The following is a 23945-nucleotide window of genomic DNA, read 5'->3' as shown; positions in this document are numbered from 1 at the left end:
GACTTTGTTGATAAATAAATTATGAGAAGTATTACTTATTTTATTTCATTGCTTTATTTCGAATCAATTAATCATAAATTGTTTATTAATAAATAATCCAGCACCTAAATGATATTTTATAATAGACAAAGATAAATAATATTCAATACAGAACGAATATTATCGAAATATTTTCGATATCGAATATTATCGAAATATTTTTTGAAAAGCCTCAAAAATTTATAAACATCTTACCATGAACTTAAAGTCTATGTAATCAAAAAGGAACTTTAAAATTAAGTAGTACTTCGATGTACAGTGTTTATTTTATTTATTAAAGTCAATCGTTGAAAAATAAATAGATGTACTAATTTAATAAAATATTTACATTATTTAAATTTCTTACATTTTTTTTGCAAATAGTTTCATATGTAAAAAGAGTCTTTTATAAAAACCAAATTATTGTTGATGGAAAAGCATATTTCATTAAAGCTTAATTGTTTAATTTTTTGACTTGTTATGCAATTTTAAATATTGAGACACATTTTTGTCACTTTCTGATATCACTATTGTATTGCATTATTTAAATTTCTTCTTCATAAATATAGAAAATTTTTAATAAAAATAATAAAAATATTCAGTGACATATTACTACATTTCAGTTAACTTAGCTTAAATCAATTTAATTAGGCAACCTAACATTTGACATATAGGTAAAAAAATAAGCACATATTTTCAATTCCCCATTTAATATTGAAATATTTTATTCAAGTAACTTAGCATACTGCAAAATAATAATTATTGAACTTTGTCTATTCAAAAATAGGAATTTTTTTAAAAATAAGAGTTTATATTTTTAGCAGATATTAACATTTGATATTATTTATTTTATGATTATAGCTAGACTTTATAAAACTGGCAAATTCAGCTATTTAGATATTTTATTTTTATCAAAAATTAAACAAAATAAAATTTCAATAATAATTTTATAACTTAATTTTTCCTGCAAAATAGCTTTTAAAATCATAAAAAGGATGGCCTTTTTTAAAATGAATATTACTATTCTTACGTATAAGATTTTAAAAAAAATTTGATATCTTTATTACTCTAAAGTTACATTGTTTGGGACTTACACTCGAGAAATAAGTTAAATTACTAGTTCCCTATTGGCTATTTAATAATAGAAATAGCCAACAAGTGTAGTGATATATGTTGTTTAGAATGCTTTACCAGGAAGTATCTAATCAGTTTTCGTGAAATACATTTCCGTTGATGTGGGAATTGCATAAGAGGATGCATAATGGTAATTATGTAGAACTGCATTCATTAATTATATAGCATAGGGGCTGCATTTTGCCTTTAAGTCAAAAGATTAGATTACTTGAAGCAAACAAAATAGCCTAATTAGGGACAAATGAAAAATTGGCACTTCAAAATAGTAATTATTCTACATAATTGCAACATTTGCTTTTGGATGAAACTGTTTATTTCCATATATAAAATTACTGTATTGTTAATTTAAGAAGATCCAAGTCACATCTGTGTATTATTCTTAAAAACCTATTTTTTGTTTTGGATTTTTTTTTTGCCTTAATTTACAATAAGTATACAAAAAATATTTACAAATTTTCCATAAGATATTTTTTTTTAAAAAAGAGAAAACAATTTAAAAATTTTAAAACACTTAAGTCTTTAGTTTTCGATATTAAAGTGTTATGTTTCATTTTAAATAAAAATGTACCTACGTTAATTTGTCTAAGTTAGTTTGTTAGAATAATTGCTTATAATTATTTTTTTAGTTAAAAAAATCCCCCAAAAATTATTACTTTTGGTTCTTGAGGACCCTGGATTTAATTTGCTTTTATCATTCTTATGTTAAATGATTTTATAAAAGTATAATTTCTTGATTTTGTTTCCTTATTTTTGTCAATAACAAAACAAATTTAATTTATTTGTTAGTATTCTTAGCCTATAAGGAAATATTTTCAATTCTAACTAAATACCAAATGGGTGTGCTTTATGAGTATTCAAAGCTAATTTTAACTAAGTTAATTTATGAAGCGCACATTATTAAAAACTTTTAAAAATTAACAGATTTTAAAAGTAATATATTTAATTATTTCAAAAAATAATAAATTTATTATTTTATTTTAATTTGTTTCAGTTCCTTCATTCAATTCTTCGTTGTAAATTTTTACGATAAATATTTGTTAATTATAGATATTATTTTAATTAGAAAAGTGAATCTGTAATAGAATAGTTCGATGTCGGATAAATCAATAGCTTTCATTAATTGTACTATAACTTATATCATAACTTATCTCATTTGAATACAGCATAATATTTTATATTCGTATTATTAAAAGAAATAAGATAAGGAAGGAAATTTTTTTGAATGCAAATATTTTTCTTTTAAAAATCTAACGTGTTTTATATAAAAAATTACGAAATTCTTCAACCTCATGACAAATTCTTATTTATTTGCCTAAAATGTTAACAATCCCTTAAATTAATTAATTTATTACTTATCACTTAAATTATTTTTATAATCATATTATCTCGATCTGGTTGATTCAAATCAAAAATGATTATGTCAGTGTTAGACTGTTTAAAAATAAACAACAGCCAAGAACTCAAAACAAAAATTAAATTTTTTCTGCCAAAGAATTAGCTTAAAATCACTGTTTCAGCTTCAAATGATAAAAAGATTTTATAACATTCAAAATTGTAAAAAATTTTTATTACAAGTAGACAAAATTTAAATAACAAATCTTTTCTACGTGTACCACATAGTTTTCCGGAAAAAGAGAGTTTGATACAAGATAAGAAACAAAATAGTAATACGGTGACAAAAATTCATCGAGAAGAAAAACAACTTTTTTCAATATGCATTACATAGCAATTCCAAAAAAGAGATTTGTAAGCCCAATAATGAGTATGTTAATAACATGAAGCAAATTTGCATGAAGAATATGAATCACATCTCTTCAATATGTGCTACATAGTAATTCTGAAAAAAAAAAACTTATAACACGATGATTATTATGAAAAAAAAGTTATGAAGATAAAGTTGCACCAAGTTAAAAAAGAAATATTTTCAACGCATACCACATATTACTTAGTAAAATAGGACTTGAAACACCACGCGGAGGAAGAAATTGTGGTAAAATAACCATGTTGCATCGTAAAGACATTTCTATTAATAAAACCAAAATATACGGTATTTAAACCATTCGTATGCTATCAGTTTCCATTCATATAATAACGGTTTACCTGGTTATTCTGGTTTTCAAAATTATAGTTCGTATTACCACACATTTAGTACAAATACGAAACTGAAAATTATATTTAACCGAATAAGTGATTTTTATGCCATGCTCTAAGATTTCACTATAAAATTACTAAATTTCATGACATATTTCATATTATAAAATAGGAAATAAACAATATTTCTTTAATAATATAATAAATAATATGAAATAAACAATATTTCTTTGCCAATTTTGCCAAACTCATTACTAAAGCCCATCGGTAAAAATTATCAAGCTTTCTAATGTTCCTTTAGAGACAATTACGCTGTACCATATTCTGCGGTATCATTTTACCATATTCTGGTAGATTTAACTATGCAATTTTTCTCAGTTCACAGTAAATATAAAATAAATAATATTAAACGAAATTGCATCAAAATAAAAAATAAGTTTCTTTTTTATCTTATTACTGATGGAACAACGCGTCGACTAAAGGGAGAACAATAATAAGTCCAAAAAGTTGAAACATGTTGAAAAATAAATCTTTTCAAAATAGTAGCTCAAAAAAGTGAGTTTGGAACACGTAAGATATTCGTGAAAAGCTAAAATAGATAAACTCCAAGGAAACTACCATTGATTGACTATCTTATCGACAGTCTGCCAAATAAGACAGAAGTTACTACTCACCATCGATTTCTGTTTTTTCGACTTGAGAGTTACCCTTAGCAATTGGCTTTGGAACATGCCTGGGGGATGTTTTGGCGTTGCTCAGGTGGCGAAAGAATTTTCCGATTCCTGCTTTCCTTTTTCCTGTTGCATCTACACAGTACTTATCTAAGAAAGAAAATTGGGAAATTAGCGATTCAGTGAAAGGCTCTTTTGATTACAATTATTTAATTGCGGGTATGTTAATTATTTTGGATCCCGAATTGTTTAGTTCAAAATTTGTTTTGGAATTCGAGAAACGAAACATTGAAGTAATCGTTTATTTCATGAGAGAAACTCTTTTTAGGGAAAAAATATGCACTCAATAATGATGTGTTTCACTTTAAGATCTGACAATATATTCGGGGGAAAAAAAGCTATTAAAAGAGTGAATGAAATTAACTGTATTAATAAATCATAAATGCAAAACATAGTAAGACATTATTATGGACATTATTTCTGTTAAATTTTTATATGAATTTTGTAAAAGTAAAACTGCACTAATTTTCTTCGTATTAAAATTCCCACTTTAAAAAATTCAATCGGGAAGAAAATTGTTTTTGCATTTATACAAATACTCGATATTGCCTAATTTAGGTGCAGAGATTTCAAATCTAAAATTAGTTTTGTTCTTAAAGCTACATTTTTTTATAAAAAAATTACATTTCGAGTCTATATTTTGTTAAAATGTATATATATATATATACATATATATATATTTTACAGACTTTAGCGTATATGTAATAGGTATGCGTTATTTTTGCCTAAAAAAGGCCATTAAAATAATAACAATAATTTTTGCCAGTTACATAAGTTTTTTTCAAATATTATGCAACTGGTAAAAATTACTGTTATTATTTTAATGGTCTTTTTTAGGCAAAAATAAAGCATACCTATTACATATACACTAAAGTCTGTAAGAAAAGTTCTATCGCGAAAAATAAAATTATCCTTAGAGCATTTAATTTCGAAGGCTATCAACTACGTTTTGAACTATAAAGTTGACATCAAGTGCACTTACTACTGAGATAGGGATCAATGTAAATAATAAAGCAAATTTTTAAAACTTTTTGCACTTTTCTTTGCCAACAAGCACGCATAAAAAAGTAAATTCTACTTTTTTCTCTTAATCTGTTGTTCAAAACATGTGAGCTATAATCATAAACACTCATGAATCATTGTAGATAATTATTTTAAAAATAATATGAGATATCGTGTTTAAGGTGATTTTAAAATAAACGCATTTAAAGACTTAAAATTATTATAGTGAATCCACTGTTATCACCTAGCACAAAAATTGCTATAACTTTGTAAATAATTAAAGTACAAACAAAAGTAAAATATTTTTAGAAACCTACGAGTAAAGGGATTCTAAATTTACAATAAACTCATTTTCAAAAATTTTGCCCAAAGTCTTGTTTTTGTACTAGTCAGACACTACAGTAATGGAATCGTTCCAGTTTTTGGTTTTGTACTAGTTTACAGCAGAAAGCAATAAATAATTGCTCTCTCGTGTAATCAACTATGTTAAAACGTAGATCTATAGTTATACTCTTTATTTATTAAGTTTATGGTATAATTTTATAGTTTGAAAGCTTTCTAAATCCTATATGTTAAAGACAAAATAAAAAAATTAAAAGATGTTTGCGTATGTTACCCTAATATTTGAGGTAACTTAAATCATCATTCTGAAATCAAAATTTGGTTATGTTATTTGAAGAGGAGTGAAAATTAAGTAAATAAATGTATTCTAATGCTATTCTAAGCAATTATTTGTAAAAAAAAGTGAAAAAGAAAGTAATTTTTGACCATTTTTAGTGTTTCTGATATTTAATTTCTACAAGCATATTCAAGTCTTCAAATTAATAAATAAAGTTCAGTTAACAAGTTTAAAAATTAAACTATAAGGTGTTTTATAAATTCTTGTAGAATGTAAAGTCGTGACGATATCTGAAGTATTCATATTTGGTTTGTAGAATTCAGGTCTTGGTAACACCAAAAAAGGAGCAAGAATGAAATTAGTTAATGTTATGAAACGCATAAATTTATATGAAAATTACCGTTGATAAACATAAAGGTTTTTAAATTTATCCATAAAATCGATAAAGTTTCCTAATATTCAATGTAAGTTTCCTTTTAAAACATGTAACTAATCAAGAAAATTAACAATCAAATTCAAAACAGTGTTCGCAGAGAACAAAATGTTAGTTAAATGACCATACTGATTGGTAATGACACTTCAGATAAAAAAAAAGGCTAATAGAACCAAAATATTAAATATTTGAACTATTCACAAATAAATTCTTCATCTATTCATATGGTAACGGTTTAATAGAAATTCTAATTTTCAAAATTATAGTTTTTATTACCACACATGTAGTAAAAAATACAGAAATGAGAATTTAATTGATCCAAACAAATGGTTTTTATACCATCTCTAAGGTTTCATGATAAAATTAAAATATTCCACCACATTTAACAAATTGTATAATACATTAAAAAATTATATTTAATTTTTACTTTCACCAAAAATAATTACGAATTGGCTTCGATTAAAATTACCGAGTTACTTAGAGTTCTCATACAGCCAAAAACACAGTAAATCTTACCATATTCCAATAGTAATTCCACTGTGATAATGATTCCGATATTATTTCTTATAAATTGAACAATAATTTAAAAAATTAAAATTAAAAAAATGGAGCAAAATTAATTTGATTTAAAATTTATTTTTAAAATTTTCATTTTTAAATTAAAAATTAAGCCCGATTTTCCTACTTCAGTTATAGGAAACGATTGCATTTTATTTTTTTGTGTAGTTAGTATTCTTTTAAATTTTCTAAGTAGCTCTTAATCGTCCAACTTCGTTTATTAAGGAATGATTCAAAATACTAGTTTTTATGCACCATACTGTTTTGAAATTAAATAATTCATTTGTTTCAAGCAGCTTTCAGCATCTCCAAGAGAAATATTGAATTATATAGGAAAATATTAAAACATAACGGAACAGTTGCAAATATATTTTAAAGGTTGAAAATGTTTTTTCCCCTTGAGAAAACTAAAAGTAAGAGTTTTCAAACATTCAAGAAATATAACACGAAATATCGCAGTTAATCATAATTTATAATGAAAAAATAGTTTTTACTGATGAAACTGTTTTTCCCAAGTGGAAACTAAAAGTAAGATTTAAAATTTCTTCTTCGTTAATGAAATAAAACTATAATGGTAATAACAATTTTAGAGAGTTCTTGAAAAAAAAACTAAATAAAAAAATACTCTTATAATTACTTACAATTAGGTTCCTTATCTGCAGAATTTAAGACGAAGCTGATGCTTTTCGGTAAACTACTGCAAAACATTTTTTCCTAGTTGTATCACAAATGTTACACTGGTTTCTGTGAATCGTACTAAATTCAAACAACAGATAAATATTTCAATGTCTTAAAATTTTCATTCTTCATTTGGAATTTTCAGCAATCCATATTGTTTTTTTCAACGTGAAAATCATACATAATTGATCATGTTTAATAAATAATTCCTGTTAAATATATGGAACTATATCAACAGATAAATGCTTCAACGTAAATATTAAACATTAAACGGTCTAAAACATTTTATATGAATATTATCAACAGATGGAAACTTCAAAAGATAGATAATAAAACACGTTAAACTTCATCATTGAGGAAATTTGTAAACGAAAATATTTATAAAAAATATTTCAACAGTTTTTCAGTTCTGAAAATGATAGAAATTATTTGAAAAATTCTCTGTCCGATTTTCTATCTAATGACACAATAAATAACACGCCAACTTTACAAACACATCATAAAAATAATTATGGCCACTCAAGTAATTAGATAAATGATTTGCATTTTTCTCCGTTACGAATGATATTCATGAATATAAAAATTCTAAACATTACGAACTTCGAGTTAAACCGCGTGCAATAATTGCCTTTTTAAATAACGGAAAAAGACACCACAATCTGTTTAAGATTTAACAATAAATGGTGGTAATTTTGAAAAGCGTAGACTTCAATAATCCTTTCAAAACGGGAAATATTAATTATGTCTTTTAAACTCGCATGCCAAGAAAATAAAACTGTTTAACATCATTCATAATTTAAACCGGAAAATTGACTTGTCCTAGATTACGCTAATTGGTTTTCGTAAAAGAGCTATTAATTTTCTATATGCAGAAATGATATGGCGCTTAAATCCATAATTTATTACTAAAACTGTTTCATTAAGTATGCATATGGAAAAACGGAAGGTTTTAAATTTTTAAAATTACATTATCTTCAAAAAACTGCTGGAGTTATTGCAATCAGAGATAATTATTCCTTCAGAATGTATAATGAGTTTTGAAAGGTTAACATTTACGGTACGTATTTTTCAAGAAATCTTCTCCGTCTTTTCAACAGTTAAATGAAATCGAATCTTTAAATTATTCAGTGGAAATTCAATTCTCTAAACTTTATATTAAGTGACTGCCGGAATTTAGATATGCGAGATTTTTTTTCTCGGTATCCATTTCAGCCTTCTAAAAAATGCAATGATGATTTGCAGTTTTTTCTTTGTTATTCTCTTCTACTTTTCAAATTAATATTTTATAGAAAATAAAATGTTCTTGTATATTTTTTTCCATATATTAATTACTATAGTTTTTCGTACAATAGTTATTATAAAATTTCATTATATTCACTTGTTATTCTTCTTCTTTAACCTCCTTAAAAACATTTATATACTTCGAAACTAATCTAACTTTCTTAAAGAAATTGCTCAAGAAATGTTTCAACGTTGGTTATTTTTGTTAATTTCAATGTATTCTCTCAGATTTGTAAGAAAATGCAAGCTTTTTACGCTAATATTATCTAAATAATGTCTCATGAAGGTATTTATATATATTGTCAAACTTGGAAAAAATACATACTTTTAACAAAAACATTTCTGATGAACTTTTGCTTCTCATGAAAAATATTCCGTTGACTATTAACTATTAATAATAATTCCGGTAATTATTTACATTTTCTATGCAAACATTTCCTTCCTGTAAAGCTAAATCTTGTCACCAAAGGTGAAAACAATTAGAACGTTTTGAGTGAACTTTGAGTACTTTAGTACTTACTATAAATGCATTTTTGCTTTTTTTTTGTGAGTTTTTATCGTAAATGTTTGTATTTTTTACCATATTTACAAACCATTCAAGCATTTTATCAACATCGTTCTAATGAATACTTTCCTTCATATCTTGTAAACTCTCTTATTGCAAGTCAAACTTTGATCAGAATTCATAGATTTATTCATATCATCCTTTGATAAGAATTCATCCTCATTGAATAAATTTAACAACTTTTTTAATCCTGGAGTTTTAGATCTGGATTATAAACAGAGTGGTGATATTGATAGAATTGACTTACAACTATAAACAAACAGCTATGGTAAGATCCAAACTTTAAAAAATCTGTAATAAACGTTTATTTGCTCTGAAATTCTTCTTTTTAATGATTTTTAATGAAAACTCTTGAATGAAGACTCTCTCCCACGAAAGATAAAAGTTTAGTTTTCGCATCGAATGTTTGGAGTTTTTCTTTGACAAACATGGCTATATTTGTAACTAGTAATTAATATTTAATAACACTTCACAGTTTAGAATTATGCTCGTCATTTATGGTGCTGTGAAACTTCACTACACTTTCTGAAGACAATCCATCCCTATAATTCAGTCTTTTAACCTGAAATATGCTGAATTAAACATGCATTGTAAAATCCTCTCATAAATTTTCTTCATAATATTAAGCTGTAATGATTAAAAAACGGTAACAGCTGTTAATGTGATTTAAGACACAGATTTTTATCAGGAATACATCAGTTAATCACACTAATTGCATAAAAATGAATACAATTCAACAAATCGTGACACCGTGTTCACTCGAAGACTGTAGGAAAGATCTTCAATTTTCATCCGACATCTCTCAATCTTTAATTTTATCACTTTTTCTTCAAACATGCAATCCTATTGGCTTTTAAGACAAGATCACGTGACAAGAATACTGAGTAGGCGTGGGCGTTTTTTGGGTGTGGACCTTATAAAATAGTTGCCTGACCTTGAATGAGTGTAAAAATGGTATATGTTGAGCACTTACATGATTATTAGTTGGGAAACATCAATGTGGAAAAGGAAAAATCCAACCTTATTAATCTTTTTTTTTGTACCGGGAATATTTTGCTAAATAAAAGTATGTTTTGTTTTGATAATTTTTTGTAAAAGGTTATGGAATTGATATTACTGAAATTAGTTCCAATTACGGCATGTTTATTAAAAAGGAATAATTGATGCAACCACAGAAAACTTATCTAAAACGTATCCTTCTTTTCACTTAAGTTTGCACATGAGAATTAATGAGCGACAAATTTAAACTTATTTTCTGAACAAATTAAATTTAAGAATATTAAATCATTTTACAAATAATTTTTTTGTACCAGAGTTGAACATCCAATTCAAGGGTGATTTACAGGTACACATGTTCAAATTCTTTGCCGTGAAATCTCAATTCCCACTCCTAAGACAAGAATACTCTTGAGTTCGACATTTAGGCATTCTCTTTGAAAGAAAACATATTGACTGAAACGACCCAACACCACCTAGAAGGCAGAAGGCCTCTACACTGGTTTCCATTATTGAGAAATTTGATACTTCAGTAATCCGATTGTTGGCCGAATTTTGTTTCTGCCGAACTAACTCAGAAAATTTTTTAAGTAAATTCTACCCATGTAGAGAAAATACCTGTTAGCTCTAATTACCTGTCTTAAATACCTGTCTTCTCAAAAGAATTACAGCTTCGGCAAGGATTACTCTAGTAATCTAACTAATGAACATAGATAAGTAGTGGATAAAAATTTTACAGTTAACACTGTAGTTTAGGTGAGTTTAGAGCAGCATATAAATCAAACATCCATTTCCAGGTTTCGACCTTTAATCATCTCTTTGTCATATATGAACATTTCCTCCCTTGTTCCACAAAGGATTATTTATCATATACTCTTGAATGGATTTTACCATTTTCCTATTAGTTGTAAAATTCATTTAATGAACACTGATGCTAAATACACAGAATGAAATATTTACCTCTAGAATCCGAATCGATGCACGTGCTGCTAGAACTACGGAACCTGAAGAAAAAAAAACGTAAGTTTAAATCAATTTTAAAAAATGTTTGTAGTTAATAAAAATATTTTTTAAGAAATTAAAACAAGCAATAAAGATGATATATTTTTTTAAAAAAATGCTGGGATAAATTTTTTTTTTGAAAAATAAATTTTTATATCAAAGTAAAATTCCTAACTGATATTTATTTAATATAAAACTTCTAAAATAAACTACGTTTTTTTATGTAATACGGCCTACACTATAAAAAGTCGTTGTAACAGTAATCGTTGTAATGTAGTTTTTAATGATTTAAAAATATTAAGCAGACAAAAAACGTTGCAGTATATTTTAACAATATTATCCAGTTAAAAAGAGTTTTTCCGAATAGTATTTCAAATGATGCAGTTTTTCAACAGAATTAAGGGTTTTCAAACTGATATACAGGAAATTTCTGTATGAGCTGCTTTTTGATTCGTTAAAAGAATGACGATATCTCCATTTGTCCATATCCAAACCGCTGTTTCATTTAAAATTGAGGAATGAAGACATAACTTTCTGAATTAAAAGAGTTCATATTCCGATATAAAAAGGTGCGTTTAGTCTTCATTTTTTTTTGTCCAAAAGTTTCCATTTTCAAACAACAATATTTTTATTCAAATTATTAAATATTTTTGATTAGAAATGTTTTTAATTAGGAATTAATCCCAGGAGTTGATAGGTTCGATTTGACAACTTGTCGTGATGCATTGATTGTCATTCGATTGTGTTTACAACTCGTTGTGTTTACAACTCGTTTTTTTTTAAGTTTGTTTTTAAAATAATTATCAATATTTATGATTAAAGTTTCGTGTAATATGTTTTCTGAGAGTAAATATAATTCTTTTTTTTCCTTCTAAAAAAGTGAAAATAGCATTTTCTTACTCAATTTATTTATTATGGTAAATGAATACTTAAAGTGAAAGGGTTGTTGTTGTAGTTCATGTTGTAGTCATACGGTAAAATTACCGTATTTTATGTTAATGAGATTTCTTGTAAAAAAAACATAATTCAAAATTAACGGTATTTAATCGCTTCATTTTTAATAACTTTTTCCGTTTATATGATAACCATTTACCAGAGATTTTTAGTTTTAAGAATTCTAGTCCTTATTATCACATGTTTAGTTGTAGTTAATTTATTGTAGTAGTTCTTTTGCCTCGCACTAGAGCTGCACAATGGGCTATTGGCGACGGTCTGGGAAACATCCCTGAGGAGGATCCGATTTTGATTCTCTGCAGAGGGGGTGGTATCCCCGGTTCTGAAGCCCGACGACCTGCACGCAAAGTCGAGCACTTTACAGTAGAACAGTTTAACGAGGACTTAGCTCACACCCCCGGTCCCTTTGCAGAATAATTCAAGTCACCCACCCGCACACTGACCATAGCCAGTGAGGTTTGACCTCGGTGATCTGTTGGGAATTGTGTCTAAACGATCAGTGCAATGCGGGACTTAGAGTGAAAGGGAATGTACTTTTTAGTTTCCTTTAGTCTGCAATAAGAATCTCTAATTGAAAGACAAAGATGAAACTTTATGTGTGTAACTTCTTCGAAGGGTGAATAAAATTCTTTAAGTAAAGTTATTTATCACCAAGATAATGCCGAATTAAAGTTAATACAAGCCTTATAGATATGCATAGCTTTATTATAAAATTTAAAAATGTTTGCATAACTGGCATATTCTAATGAAACTGGTAAAATAATTTTGTTATATTATTCTCCTTGTATTGTCCTTTTATAATAATGAATATGAGATACTTAAAATATAACGAAATTTTTGTATTTTATTGCTTGAAAAGACATTTAATTATTTTTTTTTTACATGTTCTAACTTCAATATGCCTTCAATACGTGGGGCATGTTTATTTATGTGTGGTGCATAAGTTTAAAATTTCTCGATAAATAATGTTTTTACTATAGTCTAAAATTTCAGTCAAGCAATTTAAATACCCACATTCATAATTTTTACAATTGCTGCAAAATTTCCAGTTTTATTATTTATAATAATCTCTTTGACAAAAGAAAAAGAATGGGTTCTTTAATCACAACCAGTGACTATGAATTCTAAAACTGAGTGATAACAATATATTGACTTGATATTATATTTTAAGAAGTTTTATGAAAATTTTCATGACTCAAGATTTTATTCATGCACATCATAAAAGTATAAAAGTGATTATTTATTCAAATTATTGATAATTCTTTTTTGCAATTGATTAGAAATAGAAAAAGAAGTTGTTTTGTTAAATAAACTACAACGCAAATAGCTAATTCTAAAAAGTCTGATTATGCAGTAAGTATGCATTTCTGAGAAAGTTCCTTTAAAATGTATTGTTGTCTTCTATTGTTATTAAAGATTTTCTGGTATAATGCACAAAATAAAAACAGACCACCCTAAATAACATTTGATATAGTGATCAGATCTTCCCTTTCTAGGACTCAATCTTAATTGCTCAAAGGGGTGACAACAAATATGCTAAATAATTAGAGCAGATCATACCTTCTCGCTCCCTTGAAAATGACGGGGTGAGGTTTTGCCCTCTATTTCTCGCTCTCGTGAAATTTCCGGACTGGAGTGTTCAGTAGTAACGCGCCAATAAGAATAAAATAATTCATTTCTCTTACCCAGAAAACATTTCATTTCTCATTTTACAGACCAGATGGCAGTACCAGAATATTTTTAAGGTAATTGTAGATAGTTAGTTTATTTTGAAGTAGATGTCAGCACTAATCAAATACGTGTATTTGGCAAAATAGGCACTTTTATCACCGTTTTCTTGAAAATTAACCGATCGTTAGGGGTTAAGAAATCTGACACAAAAACGTATTTTGTCTGAAAAAGCGTATCTGTTTTTAGACAGATTCGGGTTTCTAATCCCCAAATCATACAGGGTAGCCGCAATCAGGGAAATAGGGTGCTAAGAGTTACCTAAGAAGAGTGGTTCAAAGTTTGAACCCCTTAATGTCAATCTTGCTTTTTGCGTATTTCACCACTTCTCAAAAACGTTTTAAGCTAATTGAAAAATATTTGCAGTCAATTGATGAATTCATTTGTCCAAAGATAATTCCATGCAAAAATAACTTATAACAAATATTTAATATTTTTATTATTTTTTAAATAACAGTTTCTCTGTATTTCAAACCGATATATTTGTAAAATATACCCTAATCAAAGAATAATAAGAAAAAAAAACTTTTATTTTTAATTATGTCACTTTTTACGAACTTTTAAATAGCGAAATTTTAGAAGAAAACTAAGATTTTCATTTTGGTTTCTACATAAAACTTAATTAGTTGTGGTAAATTTAAAAAATCCATGCAACATCGCAAAGAATTCTAATTTAGGAAATTTATGCTACTTTTCAGAATATTTCAAAATTAGATGGCGTAATAACTTTACTTTCAATATCAAATTATCGATCGTAGAGAAATTAATTTCAAGCTCAGGATCCGATAACCAAGTACAGTTGAAAAGCGCTGCCTTACTGATTTTCTCTACGTTATTTCGAAAACTATATATTGATTATTAGAAAGTGAGATATATTCAGCCCATAAGATTGATACTTTCCCCGCCATTTCGGAAAAATATATTGACTATTAGAAGATGAGATTAATTAAATCTGTATCATTTCCATACTCTTCATTTATAACTCTAAATTACATTTTGTATTTCCCTTATTCTAGGCTTTACAAAAGCAGCGCAAGCAATTTCATTTCGAAAGTGTTTTTAATATCAATAATTTATGCAATGCAGTTTTGGAATTGAAATCAATCAATAAATAACATAATAAATAATTTAATCAAAAACGTAATGATAGTACATAATAATAACATGAAAATATGTTAAAAACATAATAATAGCACATAAAAAATTTCTCAGAAATTGTGAAATGTTTTATTTCTTCTGTTCTATTGTAATCTATTTGAGTATTATAACAGAATAATAAACTCTGTGTCAAGAAGAGCAATTTGAAATAACTGAAATTAATTTTAATACTGATCGCATGGTGAAAAACATTCCTGTAAAATTTCCGTATTATGTGGCAATGAGATTTCTTGCAAAAAAAAAACATAATTCAAAATAAACGATATTTAATCGTTTCATTTTTAATAACTTTTTCCGTTTGTATGGTAACCGTTTACCAAAAATTTTTAGTTTTAAGAATTGTTGTCCTTATTATCACACGTTTAGTTGTAGTTCATTTACTGCAGTAGCTCATTTACCTCTAATTAGAGCTGCAGAATGGGCTATTGGCGACGGTCTGGGAAGCATCCCTGAGAATGGTCCGAAGACATGTCATCACAATTTTGATCCTCTGCAGAGGGGATGACACCCCCTCTTCGGTAGCCCAACGACCTGCACGCGAGGTCGACCACTTTAAGGTAGAACAGTTTAACGAGGGCCAATACCGCACATCCTCGGCAACTACCAGTGTCCAACACCGTAACACTTGTAATTTTGTACCCAGTCCGGAAGACAAAGGAGCATCTGGATCAAGTACTGGCGGAAATCAGCCTCCTTGAAAGACTTTTTGAAGGAACAAACTCACATTTGCGTCACATGGAGAGGAAAACTACGAAAACCTCCACAGAAAATGTAACGGCGTAGAGACTCTAACCCATGATCCATCTACCACAGAGGATACTTTACGTCAGCGCTGTGGCTGGTGCGAGTCGGGGGCAGAATTCGTATAGACTAGCCATCCCTGAAATCGAAACCGAGTCACCTCATCGAGAGGCGAGCACTCTACTCCCTGAGCCATCACGGCTAAAAATTAGGAATGGTGATATTTTTGCCAAGAACATTTAGAAAATCTGTGTTCTCAAGGGAAGCATCTCAAGAGAATCGGTGTTCTACATAATAATTTTCATCCACGAAGATGCTGCCCATGTCATGGATAGTATCTTCTTATTTGCTCCAAAGTAAAAGATGTTGAAACTACAGATACTTCTCGTCTTGATATGTTGCCCTTATAGCAAATCAGCTTATGGCCAATCAACCCTGGCTAAACGTATGATAAAAAGAAATATGTAACCCTCATACCAAGTTTTTTTGACATCTGACTGCCAGAACGAACTCTATGGTCTAAATAAGTTAAATTTAATTATAATCACCCTTTATTATTTTTACCAAAAATGTAATTATAAATCGATTGTCCTTCAAAATAGTTTAATATAAAAATAATTCAATAGAAATACAAATTTCTTCTTTAAATTTCTTCGAATTTAAAATAAGAGCAAATATTTTTTTTAAGTAACCAAAAAAACTATAAATTTCTAAACAATATAATATTTTTGAAAAATTATAAATTTCTTTGTTCAGCAGACATTTTATTTATTTATTTCTCTAATTTTTTTCATATTTGCAATCGTAAGCATAGAAAAAATAGCCATATACAACTATTCAATTACTTTTTACTAACGATCCTTGTAATTGTAATATAACTAAAAAAAATTATGGAACATTTTTACCTTTTTCTACAGATTCAGCTTTCCCTAAATCTTTGTTAGTAGAGCAGTGAAAGTTCCCAGATGTAAATCGTATTACATTTGTCTTTTAATATATTAACTATTGAAGTAAAACTCGTTAAAAAAATTTACTGAATACGAAATAAAATTGGTGAAACACAAGATATTTAATATAAAAAGGAATGAAATCCACCTTTACTGAAATCTTCTCCAAAACAGTAAATTCATGGAAGTTCTTCGATAAGTACAGTCACTTATAACTTCTCTCATAACTTCGAAGAGTGCATCAACCGAAAACTACTTCCTCTATCGATTCTCAAAAGCAACCCCTTCTCGAACTCTGAATAATTTAAATCCCTTTAGAGATGCTCTCTTTCCACGCGGCACCCTTTCTGCTCGCATCATCATCTTGAAACTAGCCAACTGTATATAAGAATGATAGAACGAAACTTCTTCACAAATCCACTCGAGAAGAAAGGGCAGGAAATACCTTTATACTATGATTAGGAAAGTACAGACTTTATAACCTTTGATAAATGCCTGCCATCAATCCGCTGAAAGATATTAAAGTGTCACCTAACTGGTGGTGGTGATATTTGCTGTGTGCTTTTAGTGGCAATTTGTAATTTAATGTTTCGACAATTCTATTATATTTTCAGAAGAGAATCGTTGTAGTAATTGTTGTTTAATTGTTTTAGTAATTGTTGTTGCCTAAAGTGATCGCTTTCATTACCGATTCTAACCAGCTAGAGTGGGCTGAAACATTTTGTGACATTACAACATGCATCTTTGCTCATGTAGGTCATACATGGGCACTTCTGCGGATTGAACATGGTGTCGGAAACTACACTGCGAAGGGGACAAGCCATGCAGGTATAGAGGTGACGCCGGAAAACAATTACAAAGAGACTACAACCTTCTAAACTACAAAATAATGCCTACATTATTAAAATTAAGTAAATACGGCATAGACATGCGTCGTAACAAAACAGAGAGTTAAGCACTTAAAATGTAGGGATACGCCTCATTTAACAGCCCGTCTGATATTATATTTGCATGATATTCGATAAAAGCAAATCTTCTGTAAATCTTGAGCGTGTAAAATTTTTTTGAGCATTTTCCATCAATATTTTTTAGTCTATTTAGAGATTTTTGAAAAATTTGACTTCCTTTTAACCGGGTATTAATATAGAAAATCTCACTTATACTAAACAAATTATAAAAAATTATTAAAATGTCCGCAAGATGTACCCTAAGAACTACGTTTGTTATAAAAATTATGCAAACAAAAATTGAACATGCGTAATAACAAAAACGTGAGAAGAGCACGTGGAATACAGAATGGACTCTGGACATTGTTCCACGACGAGTATTTGTATTCAAATTAATTGTAAAGCTTCTTTAAAGCTTAATAGGACACGAAACAGATCATAAAACGATTCCTGGTCTCGTGTGGTGATGGCAGTTGTGTTTTTTGATTTAAGACTATCTCTATTGGAAAAACTACATCGATTGAAATACTGTGAAAATAGAGGCCATGTAATTGGTCCCACGCAACCTGTTTACTTTATTGGTTAGATTATGATCATGCGCTTGGAGGACAAAATATGTTGCAGCGCTAACATACACGGAATACATAAACTCAAATTAAGAATAACATCATGCTCACACAGCTTTCTTCTTCGTTTAATTCAGAGCCTACATGATATTTCTGCGATTTTCACTCTCTCATCATGGTTTATGTTTTGGGGTAAATTTTTAGATTTTAGATTTTTGTATCAACCCTTTGAATTTTTCGATCGAATTTTGGGGCATATTTTTTTTAATCCTAATGTGATACATTCTCAGAAATTGTTCTTTTTAACCTGACTTATTTGGTTATTATTAATAATCGGAGATAGTATCATTATTATTAATATCCAAGTAGTAATATTGATCCTCATGTACAGTTAAGATTTTTTTTCCTTCTGATCAAATGAAATATTTCAATAATTCTGTATACAATGAAATACTCATGATTTTATGATAGATGTTTCAGCTATTTTTTAAAAAAGCAGATTTCTCATACGCCTGCCGAAAAGTTTGATGTCGGAGTTTTATAGCCTGGGTTTATCGCTTGATTGCATTGTTCCAATTTATCGCCATTTTCTTGGTGTCACTATGTGTTGCGTAGCATAATTAAAATTTATTATTCTATTCAACTGAACCAATTGTCTTGTCAATCATTCTTGATAATATCCAAGTAGTTGTATTCACCGAAGGTAGGGACAATTTTTTTCTTCGTAACAGTGAAATGAAATGTTTCAGTGATTTTGTATGTAATGAAATGCTCATGTTATCATGATAGATTTTTCATTGATTGACTTAATTCTCGTAAGCCTGATAATGAGTTTATCACTTTACATGCTTGTATTGTTCTAATTTATCACCATTTCTTTATTGCCACTACGTGGTGCATCGCATATTTAAAATCTATTATTCTATTCAATTGAATTATTTGTTTATTATTAATAAACAAATATCAATATCTATACTTTCATTATTGATAATATCCGAGCAGTTGTATTGACCTTAAGGTAGAGATAAAAAAAATTCTTTTACTCAAATGAAATGTTTTAATAATTTTGTATGATACTAAATAATGAAATACTCATATTTAATAAGTTTTTCATATTTAATAACTTATATTTAATAAGTTTCTCCATGATAGACAGGCTTTTCATGAGCCTGTCAATGAGCGTATTACATGCTTGTATTGTTCAAATTTATCGCGATCTTTAGTGTCTTTACGTATATAGCATAAACAAAATCCCCAATATTTTTTTAATAAAATACATTTTAAGTTAGAAATTCATTTACTAAACACGAATCAATTGTCAGAAGCATAAGCTTGTAATAGTCACAAAGTAATAGAATAAAAAAAAGAAATAAAAGTGTGTTTTTCTTACCGTGATGATGAAAAGAGGGAGGATGTGGGAGGATGGCCATCAACTGAGATTGATGACTTTCTACCAGATTCATCCTCATGATCCTGAAAAAAGATGGAGAAGAAGAAAATTAGTCGAACTTTAGAAGAAGAAAATATGTTATGAGGAAAAAACATTTTTAACATAATGGATATAAAATTATTCAATTTTTTTTTAAACACACGAGATTTTTATTTATTTTTTCATCATAACTTGCTATTATTTTTGATTCTTTGAGTAAATTACGTGGTTGAATATGTTTTTTACTTCTAATAAGATTCTCCGTTGATGTTTTTGAGAGGAATTACTGAATTTGGAATTTATTTTGATGTTCATCATTTTAGTAGTCTTAAATTTTTTTCTAGTTTAAATATAAACTAGAAAAAAATTATAGTCTAAATTATTAATTGAATTATTAATTGAAATTATTAATTGAAATTATTAACTAGAAAAAAATTCTAGTTAAAAATTTGTAGTTCAAACATAAACTAAAATTTTTTTTCTAGGTAAAATAGAAACTAGAAAAAAATATAAACTATTTTTTTCCAGTTTAATATAAATTTTCAATTTTAAAATAATTGCAAAATAAGAGATAATAAGGCGCTTCTGCGTATTGCATTGTAAAAATTCCGGATAAAATTACGGTATTATTTACCGGCGACACATGGATTAAGTATGAGTGCATCATCCGTGAAATTTATTTTACCGTAAAATATTATACAGTAATATTTACAGTGATATTTATTTTAGACTGATTTGGTAAATATTACTCTAAAAATTCAGATTACGGTAATTTTACGGTAATTAATAGATTATGCAGTTAATATTACTGTAAAAATTACGGTCTGTCAGATTGTTTTGTTCTGAAACATGTTCTGGTAAAAGTGAATTTCATGGTAAGAAATGCAGTAACCCTGAGAACTTGAATTTGATTTAAATTTTCCTACAGTGTGTGCTGATTTCTAAAAATTCCAGAAATCTGTTTCAATTTAGTAAATGATAAAGTACAAATCTGTAAACAATACTAAGAAACAGTTTGATGTGAAAGTGTCAGGAATTTGACAAGAATGTGCCTGAGCAGGTAAAATCATTGTAAATATAGTTTTTCAACAAAAGAAAAACCATCGGAATTAATGTACTTTAAAGGAAAACGCGCAGTTTCTGAAAATACATATTTATTAAGAAAGTGGTGAAAACGTGAGCTCTTTTTATATTTTGCGAGTTTCAAAAATCTAAAGTAAATATAAAGTTTGAAAATTACAGATCAGCTATGCAATAAAAATAAAAGATTGGCTCATGCGTTAAATTATAACGAAGTAAGAAGACAAATTGAGTAAATATTTAGGAGAGAAAAATTATCCATCACCAAGAAATTAAGGAGACATGCTTAATTTTTGATAATGTAAGGGAGAAATGTTAGTATTTTTCCCAATATATAACAAAAAGGAAAAATTCGACATATTTCTGCGTCATGTTAGTGATTTTAATTCAAACTTTTAGTACAGAAGCAGTTATATATTCCACTTTTTTTCATTTATTCACTTTTATCTTAGTGTGCTGAAACTTAATATAAGATCAATAATGATTTTAATAATAACAGATCACTCCTATAAATCGATCGAAATTTTTTCTGAAAGGTTTGATAGTATTACTGTTTGAAAAGCTTAAAACTTTAATTAGCCTTAGAGAATATTCAAGTTTCTTTTATTAGTACTTTTAGCGCTGTTTTGAATTTGAAAGATCTCTAAAACTCTGATTTTTTCCTATTCTTGTAGCAAAATAACTCGTCATATATTCTTTTCGAGTTAAAGAGAATTAATAATCGAACAATGAGAATAAAACAAGAAAATAATATATTTAAAAATTATATCTAAATATAATCTAGTAATCTCAAAATAAATGATAAATAAATACTGCGTAACTTTTAGTTCAGTCAGTCATTTAAATTAAAATCGGCCATTCATGCATTTATTAATTTAAAATTTCATTTGAATTATTTCGTTATTTATAGAATAATTTTTAATTATTCTGATTTCTTCATTGATTCTTTTAATTTTAGTTGCTACATTAATTGTTCATCATTTTAAATTTTAATAAATTCATTACTTGTTCGAATTTAAAAGTATTCAATTAAATATTCAAGACATATATTTATTTTTTTTGTTAAAACATTATTCATTAAGTTACGAGTTCTATTTAATAATTTATTTATAAATTTAATTAGATTTTAATTAATAATTTCTCATTCGAATAAATTTCATTTATTATTTATTTATTCATTTAAATTATTTGTTATAATCATTTAAATTCATTTATTTTTTAATCATTAAAGCAATTGTTTAAATTGTTTCATTATTTTAGTTTTTTAATCATTAAAGTTTTAATTTTTTATTTTTGTAGAAAAGCATGAAGCAAATACATAGAATATGGTATAAAGAGTATTTAACTTTATATAAAAAAAAAAATAATAATAATAATAATTAAATAAATATTAAAATTGGTAAGTTTCAAAATGAATAAATTATAATATTTTAAATGGAAATGAGAAAATAGAAAAAAAAATTTATCTCACATAATTTCTTTCACTTAAAGCTTGTAACATTTTGCTATTTTTAGCCACACTTACCCAATAATGGATCAAGCTGAGATTTAATACACGTTCCAAAATGAAATAAAAATTGTTCGTAGTTTTAAAATTAAATGATTTACCATAAGATAAGAAATATTTCGCAATTTAATTTATTTATGAGCCAAAGATTTTTTTTTCAAAATATTACGAACAAAATATATTTAAAGGAAAAAAGATAAGGAAAGCTATGCATACAAAATTTAATTACACTAAACTTATAAAACTAAGTAAACAAATTTATCTCATTTCCTGAGAGCATCGAATCATTAGTTTTATGAGTTTCCATTCTAAAAGTTTAAAAGCTCAAACTCTTCTAATGTTCGAAAATAATGTTTCTCAATGATTCTTTATCTTCCTTTGTTGCCAAAATAACATGTAATTAGCATCAAGGAAAAAAAGTCATGTAGGCTCTGAAGATTCTGAAAATAAGACGTTTCTCAAACTGTTCCATCGTGTTTACTGATTGTATCTATGGTCACGCGTTCATCTTCAGTTCCGAAATGGCATGGTTGCAGTTACGCCAAACAGATGATTAAAGATCGCGTTCGGAAAGAGCAGTTGTGTGGAGATGGGTGGAATATAGCTTGAACGTGACTGCGTTTCTGTTGCTTTCTAAGTGCAAGTAACTCTATAGTTCTAATAGGTTTTATCGTCTGCATGAATCTGGAAAGCGTGAAGATATATATTTGGTTGAAATTGGTGGCAACAATTTGTCACGTCTGACCTCCAAATGGAATGTGGTTTCATGTTTTAATTCATAATAAAAGAATTTAAATGTGATTAAAAATCAACTATTCCATTCCATGCGCTGTTTTAATTTTGGAAAAAGAAGAAAATAAATTCCTTTATGCTGAATAGCGCTTTAAGTAATGTTTTTAGATTGTTTTTGGAGATAGTTTTTTTTGTGATGATTGTTTTTGCCGTTTTTATGTGAACTCAAAAACCAAATTTGTCATAACACTATGACTTAATGACAAGGTTGATTAAAAGTTTATTACAGTGAAATTTGTTATTTATAACAACTTTAATATTAAATAACTGTAAACTTGTCAGAAATGACAAAACTTGCTGTTTTCTAGCAAATATTACAGATGAAAAATTCGAGATTATTTAAGAAGAAAATCATTATTAAAACTAGTTAATATAATGTTTCTCGAAATAATTTAATTATGAGTTTTAGGAAATTCATTGTTTTAATGAACAAAAAAAGAAATTAATATATTTTATGCTGAAATAACTGACTAATTAAAAAAGAATTAACTTACTAATTGAGTGAGAAATAAAAAACATAAATATTCAAAAGTGAATTAATTTAATAAAGCTAATGTAATAACGAAGTAACTCATTATTGCTGACGAATCCTAAACTGGACACTATTGAGTTATAGGCGATACTTTTATTTAAATAATCATAAATAATTATTATAATTATTACTTTTATTTACATAATAAATATATTTAATAATTAATATAATGTAATTTTTTAAAAACTGTTTAAACGCAAGATTGAAATAAAATACGCATAAACTCATATAAAACAATGCTTTGCCTATTATCATGCACAGATAGTCATGGATTTAATGGAATGAATTACGTGATTTTCATAACTTTAAGTAAAATAAGACACTTTTGCTTGATATTTTTAAATTATTCACTTGAGTTCAGTTAAGTAATTTAAATAAATATTTTCATTTCAAAATTATAATTTAATTTCATTATTTAATAATTTAATTTCAAAAATATTTTCATTTATTTCCTTT

The 23945-nt window shown here is 27.3% G+C and overlaps 1 protein-coding gene across 1 annotated transcript in view; it reads right to left on the bottom strand.

Annotated features, from left to right (window-relative positions):
- LOC107436158 (SAM and SH3 domain-containing protein 1) overlaps positions 1-23945 on the bottom strand; it is a 100617-nt gene that overhangs the window by 45499 nt on the left and 31173 nt on the right. The window contains exons 2-4 of the mRNA XM_016047750.4: positions 19540-19622; positions 11067-11110; positions 3918-4064 (exon numbers count right to left, since the gene is read on the bottom strand). Of these exons, the coding sequence (XP_015903236.3) occupies positions 3918-4064; positions 11067-11110; positions 19540-19622 (274 nt within the window). The remainder of the gene's footprint in view (positions 1-3917; positions 4065-11066; positions 11111-19539; positions 19623-23945) is intronic.

The sequence above is a fragment of the Parasteatoda tepidariorum genome, chromosome 8, assembly GCF_982258835.1.
Source record: "Parasteatoda tepidariorum strain Cologne lab strain chromosome 8, Ptep-v5.0, whole genome shotgun sequence".
NCBI classification, from domain to species: Eukaryota; Metazoa; Arthropoda; class Arachnida; order Araneae; family Theridiidae; genus Parasteatoda; species Parasteatoda tepidariorum.
This window is presented reverse-complemented; position numbering and strand designations above follow the sequence as displayed.